Source organism: Chinchilla lanigera, unplaced genomic scaffold (genome assembly GCF_000276665.1).
Source record: "Chinchilla lanigera isolate Chin_1 unplaced genomic scaffold, ChiLan1.0 scaffold00119, whole genome shotgun sequence".
Lineage (NCBI taxonomy): Eukaryota > Metazoa > Chordata > Mammalia > Rodentia > Chinchillidae > Chinchilla > Chinchilla lanigera.
The window spans coordinates 3,269-10,917 of NW_004955520.1; the positions used below are offsets into that span (position 1 = coordinate 3,269).

The following is a 7,649-nucleotide window of genomic DNA, read 5'->3' on the forward strand; positions in this document are numbered from 1 at the left end:
AATTAGCGAAATAATACACTATAGTTTTTTGGACTATGTTTTATTATTTCCTCTGATCTTTTACAATATAAGTCTTAATTTACCACAATATATGTATAATAGTATTTAACTGATAAAATATAAGAAAATTTTACTGTAATTTCTCCAAGTATCAACCTTAAGTATTATTCTACTTGTGCAGAACCACCTAGGCAACTCTCCCTGAAAGAGGAGCAATTGGCTCCATTTTGGCTGAGCCTGACTCTATTTCCATGTATTGATATGTACAGAGCTGGCTGGGACTTAATCCTTTCAGTTCGTTTTAAGCAGTGCATGTTGGTCTAGCCAAGGTCCTGATGGTGATCTTTGGAGATGGCAGGTGTGTTTCCCCGGAATCCCCTGTTGCTCTCTTGAGTGAGCTGGGATGAGGTGGGATGTGTGAGCCAATGCTACACGCTATCAGCTGGGATGGAGCCTTGGGAATAGAGGCTATGACTTCCCGGGGCTTCAAAGATTACTCATTGGAGCTGAAGCACCGACCTCAAAACATTAGATACTATCTCAGTTGTGTTATGCAGATTACTCTTTCTGCATATCCTTCTCTCTGCATATGGCAGGGGTGATTTCAGGCCTCCTACCTAGCCCAGCTCTGGTAGGCTCATGTATTTCCCACCACTCTCACAGACACTCATCCTCAAGCCACTCCCTTCTTCATGAATGAATAAAGTCTGGGTTCAGCCTTGGGGTAGAGGCTCTTGTTCCTGGTAGCCATCATCATGGCTGGACTTAAGACCCCTTGGCTCCCCATAACTACAAATATGCTTTAGTGTCTATATTCTGACCATGGGTTGCACCAGAAGTGGTAGATTGGAATTAACTCACTAGAATTCCAATAACTTTTCATGGGATTACAAATATAGACTTCCTGGGCCATGAGGAGGATTGGGAAGTGCTCTCTATACCTACTCCTACACAAACCAAACATGAACCCCACCTCAAACCATAAAGTTAACCCAAATTCTTAAATTTACACACACCCTGACCCCTAACCCTCACTCTCAACCTCACTTTAAACATAAAATCTTAACCTTTTCACAAAATAACTATATCAGTCATGGAGGTGGTTGGCAGGCCTGTAGCATGGATGTGGCTGAGGCCATGACCAGCTGCTACTGCAGTATCAGTGCAGAGCACGCCTCTGGCTAGGCAAGGGGCTGCATCAAACCAAAGACAGAGTGAAGGGACAAGGAGGGAAATGAGCCGTTTCCAAAATGGGTGGCTTTTCAGAGTGTGTGACGATGACTAAGAACGTATGTAAAACTCTTCCTCTGATTAAGAACATCCTCACTAAAGATCAGTTATTTACCTTTTTGTTATTGTTAGTTACCCATTCTCTGACACAAACAGCCAGATTTTTTGTTGATTTTTCCATTTTTATTTTTGTTTGGTGGCGTCTGGGATGGAATCCAGCTCCTTATCCTTACCCATGTTGCACCTCAGCCCCGACACCCAGCTTTCTGAACATAGCAAGTGAGATCTTAATTCTCCCTCACAGCTGACATGCCTCTTCCTGCCTCCACAAAACTCAGTTGTGGCCAGAGCGCCAGCTTCAGCCATCAGAAGATGAACCTGGACCATCAAGGGGTGAAGACTTAGGTCCTGGATCTCCCAGGCTTCCTCACCTATGTGTGTGTGGACAGCTGCCTCCGCATCCTGGTCTTCAGCGGACCATAAGTGCATCACCTTGCAGACAGCCTCACTGCCTATGCTTGCTGGCATCAAAGATAGAGGCAGGAGCCAGCCCAGGGGCCAGTTTCCCAAATGTGAGAGTGCAGAAGTACAGTTGTATCTGAGGTGGGGCACGCAGGACTTGGCTTCTGCATATCTAGAGTGTTCAAGGGTATCAGACAGGGTGGGGATTGCTAAGCCCAGATGGGCCTCTGTGCTGTGCTCCCCACTGAACTCTAGATTTGCTTCCTCTAATCGGCTCACTTTCTAAATTCTGCTTTCTACAAATGCGATTCCCTGCTCCTAGGTGGTTCATGCACGGTGTCCTCAGTACCTATATAGATGCTATAACATAAGGGCTGAAGCTGCAAGTTATCCCTTGTCCTGTCACTGGCACTGGATCTGGGCTGACCTCAAACTGTGCTCTGAGCCTGAGACTTGGGTTCAAAATGTGAGGTGTAGATTGTGCATCCTCACCCAGAGAATAAGAGCTTTGCAAGACACAAACAAAACACACTTTGTTATGTCGTTTCATATTTCTCTATTTTAATCACAGCTGTGCAAATTAAGCAGGGAACCAAACACTCTAGAGGGATTATATTAATTAACATGGAAAACTAGGAAAAACCTTGTCTTGGCCAAGACTCAGTCAAGGTCTTGAGTACTGCAGGGAACTAGGTACGAGCACACACAGATTTCAGTGTCTGTGGTGTATGTTTCTCAGAATTGAGACAGAAAACTTTTTGTTGTTGACATTTGACATTTGGGAACACGTGATTGGGGCTTTATTTCAATTTTGGTTGTCAAAGTGTTTTAAAATGTGTTTTTAAAATCATCAACAACACTGCAGGAATGCGAGTCCTTTCAGATTTGGGGTACACACCAAAGGGTCACAATGTAGGACATAACATTTTAGCATGCCAAGCGCATAGAAGACTTTAAGCTGTGATCTTGATGCGAGGTCTCAGGCTCCTTGGCACTCTGCACAGTTCTTCTTGGTTTCAAGTCTGATATGTTGTAAAATTTCACAACCTTCTGCAGCAAATAGGAACAACTCCTAAATTTTGATTTAGGGCTGGGGGTGACAGTATAATCATTGCATACGGTGCATGAGTAACCCACACACGGATCCACAACAGCCTGCTCCTAATTTTGAAACAACCCACTGAAAAATAAATTCAGGTAGATTTCCCCCTCAGAAATCAGGGATCCTATTTTTTTTTTTTTCTTTACTCAGTAGCTCCTCCATTCTAATATAATATTGCTGGGGCTAGAACCCTGCCCTTCCCTGCACCCAGGCCCAGTCCAGTCAGTTGGGGCACTGTTCACTGAGTAGAAGATGGGACAAGATCATTCTGAGGAGCCAGGGAACAGAGAGGCCATATCCAGGAACCTGAGAAGTCAGGTGATTCCTTGACAAAAGCAGGTACCAGAGAAGGCAAGCGATTTGGCCAGAGGAACAAAGGCAGAGCTGGGGGCAGAAGACTCCTCCGGGAAAAAGTAGTAGCTTGGGGCTTGGGAAAAGAACGCAGAGGGCAGAAGGCAGAAGCCAGAAGCCAGATGGCATACAAAGAAACTGAGAGAGCAGATCAGCAAGACCCTCACCCCAACAGTAATGCTTCTGCTGGTATCAGCGACAAGGAGGTTTAGAAAAGTCAAAGACTCTGCGGGACTGTGCGCTGGGGAAGGGTCAGCCATGGAGATCCAGTGCTGGGGACCCAAAAAGCTCCAGCCCAGCGAGTGCAGGGCAGGCTGTAGACGGGACCTGTAGACGGGACCCTGGGTACAACTGCCTGGCCACCTACCCACCAGCCACTCACTCACCAGCGATCTGCGCATGCGTGGCCGTTCCAACCTAACTTCCCAGCAGGGACTCCGCGCGCCAGATGGGCGGACGCCCACGCAGGTGGGGGGCGCCGCCACGCGGAGTCGCCTCGGAAGCGCCAGGGGGACGAGGATCAGCGGGCGCGCCGGCCTGGCGGCAGAGAAAGCCAGTCAGGCAGAGCCTTGATGGGACAGGCCTCCTAAACCCGGGCCTCTATCGCCAGTGACACCACGCGGATCCGCAGAGCCATGGACCAGAGGACCCAGGCGTCTCCCACACGCGCTGGCTGAGGTTTTAGGGTTCGGCCAAAGAAAGGGACCATCAGGACAGGCCCTGGGGTCACAGGGAGGCGAGGGGGCACCTGTTCTGCTCTGGTGCGACCAGACGCAATCTTGGTGAAGGGTACACCTCCTTTCAGCCCCAGTGGCCCCCTTCTTCTCAGCCCGCCCCACCTCAGGGTGGAGATACAAGCCAGGCTTCCTGTTGCTTTCACAACCTCTCTGCTCAGGGCTGGGACAGAGCTCTCCTTCAACCACTCAAGCAGAGAGGGTACCAGGCGGCTCTGCTGCTGTTACCCATGGGTGTGTGTGTGTGGGGGGGTGTTTAAAATGTAAACAGATGGCTTCCCGTGGTCCCTAAGCCAGGCCCAGGGCCCAGTGCTATTTGCGTGTCTCAGGGGGTGCCATGACAGCATCATCACTCCTGCTTTAGGAGAAGGACACCAAGGCACGGAGTGGGAGAGCGTCGTGTGTGTGTGTGTGTGTGTGTGTGTGTGTGTGTATGTGTGTGTGTGTGTGTGTCTGTGTGTATGTGTGGTATGGTGCCCCGCTCCGGAGTCTGCTTACCTGATACACACCCACAGCCTCCTGTTTTAGCTCCAGGGCTGACTTTTGCAGAGGTGACAGTTTCCCGGGCCCCTAACCCTTTTGGCAGCGCCCTAAGAAGCTTGTGTTTGCCTTGCAACCTTATCCTGGCCCTGGCTGCGCAGAGGCAGAAAGACTAAAGCTGTTAGCAGGCTTGCTGTGATCAGACAGGCTCGGAAGATTTGGTGACCATAAGAGGACCCTAACCCTGCGGGGTGTTCCTGCTTCACATACTTCCTGCAGGCTCCTGCTGGGGCTCTGGGAGGAGCCACAGGACTCCTGTCTGCCGCAGGAGCTGGGCCTCAAGCCAACTCAGGCAGGCGGTGGGTTTGCACTGGTGGCTGACTTTTTCAGCAAGTTTGAGATGTGCTGATGGATCCAGCACTGTCTCACCCACAGCTAGACTTGGGCGCTCACAAGCTGCACAGTGGGCTGAGGGCTGGGGTCACCTGGGACTTTCCCACCTCAGGCTGTGGGGCAGCAGTGAGAGGATAGGTGTAGAGCTGTTTCCACATGTGTGTACCAAAAAATACAGAAGGACTGAATGTTGCCAAGGAGGTGCAGCCAAGCTTCTGGGGGAACACAATACGTAGTTCCTAAGTTTTTCTTTGAAGATTTTTCTTGTGGTGCAGGTCTCTCGTGTGCCTGGTTGCTAGCCTGGCCCCTCTACCCACAGCCCTCTCCAGTGGCAGGACTGTGCCTGTGGGTATGCCCCACCTCCCCTCTCACAGGGGGCCCCTGAGGGCCTCCCCTCAGAGCAGGGACAGAGACGTTTCACCAGAGTCTGCCTTCTTGCCTGTCACACACAAGGCCTAGGCTGGAAGATCCTGAGCAACGGTGGGCCACAAGCTGTGCCCTCACCTTCTTCCTCACCTACAGTGGGCCAGAGGACAGGCCACCTGGGTGAGGTGGCCCAGAGACCCGCCCTGGGCTCCAGGCCAGGCTGGATGCTTGCTGGCTGACTCTTAACCCTTAGCAAATTTTGGATACTGCACCCACCCAGTACAGCAAGAAGACAAAGCCTTGGAGGTGTGACTAGGTGGCAGAGAAAGGGACATAGCCTCCCTCCCGCCTGTCTGGCCAAAACCCAAACACAAAACAACATCAGCACTGCCCACCACATCTCCCCCACCCACCTGGAAACCTCCCCTTTCCAGAGACCAGGCTGCTCTACGGGCATCCTGTGAGGGTGGTTGTCCTTTCCATGCCACTCTCCAAGCCATTCTTGTCTGTTCCGCTGTGTTCTCCTTTCCTGCTTCTAGGCCTCGGGGGAATTTCGGGTGCACCAGCAGCCCCAGGGCCTGTGTGAGACCTTTCTTGGGGTTCTACTTGGGCCACAGCCACAGTGCAGGGCCTGGGGTCCTTGGAGGAGGGAGAAGCTTGGGGCACTGGCTGTTGGGAGAGGAGCAGGGTGGCACAGACGAGCAGTGTGGATGGGAACCTGCTCTGGGAGTTTAGGGGAGAGCCAGGGCAGGAAGGAACCTCCTAGGCAGAAGCCCCATGCAGGCATTTGGGTTCAGAGATGTTTGGTCAGAGGAAGGACAGAGGGCGTCTTATCTGGAACCCCTGAACCGGAAGAGGATGGCTCCAGTGACAGGCTGGGGCCACCAATCACAGGGTTAGAAAAGCTGAAAGGGTGTGGGTGGCAGCAGAGCCTGGTGCTACGGCTGAAGGTTCCCAGGCTGCCATTGCTGTCACTGGACATGGCTCACCCTGGGGATTTCTCCAAGAACCTGTCCTTGGTCCTCCCCACGTGACCGGTCAGTGTGGGATCAGGAAGGACAGGCGGAGCGGCCTGACATTGCTGGGGTGGGGTGTCCCGTGAAGTGGTGCCCTGGGTGTGCTCTAAAGGAGGAAACCAAGAACTCCTGTCCTAGAGGTGACTCATGGCAGCCACACAAGTCTGGTTCCGTGGTCACAGCCCACCATTTGCAGCCACGTTAGTGGCTCCTGCAGGGTAAGACAGTGACTTGGCCTGCTGGGCAGCCCTGCTGTGCCCTGGGCTACAACCCTCACCCATGCACATCTTTCTGTGTGGGGGGATTTGGGAGAATGGGGTCTTCAGCTGAGCAGGCCTAGAGTCACATAGGAGTCACCCCACACAGAGATCCCCCACCACTTCTCCAGGAATCCCAGGCCTCTGCTTGGGCTCCCCACACTTCTCTTCCTCACCCTCAAGCAGAAAGAGCAGGCTGAACAGAAGTCCCCTGGGAACTCCGGGTTAACCAGGCTGGGGAGGTGGAGTGAAGGGAGAGGGGCTGCGCATTCCCCTGGCTCCTCAGCCACACCACGCAGGCAGGGGAAGTCTTGGGCACTGAGTCCCAGCCAGGGGACAGACATTGGAGGGCCAGAAGGACAGTCCGGCACCCAGCCTGAGGCAGAGATTGTTCTGGAAATGCTGACCCTCTGAGAGGAAAAGCACCAGGATGAGTGGCTGGAGTGGGTCCTGCCTGCCCTTCGTGCCCATGAACTGCTCCTGTTTTCTACCCTCTGGGTGCCCATTTCCGTGCCCTGGTGCTCAGTGAATTTGCTGTGCTGTCCATGACAGGAGGAGGTGTCCTAGGAAAAGAGGCTGTTGGAGACAAGTCTTGCTTCAAGCAGCTGCATATGCTGAGCAGGCCACTGGTCCGTGTGTCTGTGGCCCCTCTCCCAGACCCAGCTGTGGCATTCTCAGAACAGCAACACCTTACCTGAGGTTTGGATGGGCCCGTGGTGTGTCCTCCAGTGACCTGAGTCTCCTCCCTTACCTGCTCCCTGGCTCCCCTGGGCCCCACAAGAAGTCCTTTCCCTGTGGCAGCAGTCCTGAGGCTCCAGCGACCTCAGCTTCTCTCAGCCAGGAGCCACAGCAAGTTTCTACTTCCCTTCTCACCGCCTCCGGGGTGTCCATGTGCTGTCCCTGGATGAGCCACCACTTGGTCCATCTGACCATCCTGGCTCTTTTCATAACAGGGCTACTGTCCCTGAATTCTGCTGGCACTGGGAGTCCAGTGCCCAGCTTTCCCTGATTCTGTGCTGCTGGATCCTGCACGCCACAGCCCAGGAGTCACCACCCTTGACTAGGGAAGCTGGGAGAGATTTTGCATGCTAACTACCTGTCTCATCTTGTTCTGCAGGCTGGCGGGGGATGCGATGATCAACTCCCCATTCCTGGAGCTGTGGTGGCCCAAGACCGTGTCCCTCCGGGAGGGGCTGGGCCTTGGGGACAAGCCCAATGACTCCTACTGCTACAACTCAGCCACAAACAGCACTGTGCT

General features: G+C 52.9%; 1 protein-coding gene across 1 annotated transcript in view; it reads left to right on the top strand.

Annotated features, from left to right (window-relative positions):
• Nucleotides 1-6,906: 6,906 nt before the first annotated feature.
• Nucleotides 6,907-7,649, top strand: part of LOC102029107 (CSC1-like protein 1) — a gene marked incomplete in the record, with an annotated part of 29,597 nt that continues 28,854 nt past the window's right edge. Inside the window, 2 exon segments of the mRNA XM_013507051.1 lie at nt 6,907-7,090; nt 7,509-7,649. Coding sequence (XP_013362505.1) covers nt 7,525-7,649 — 125 coding nt within the window.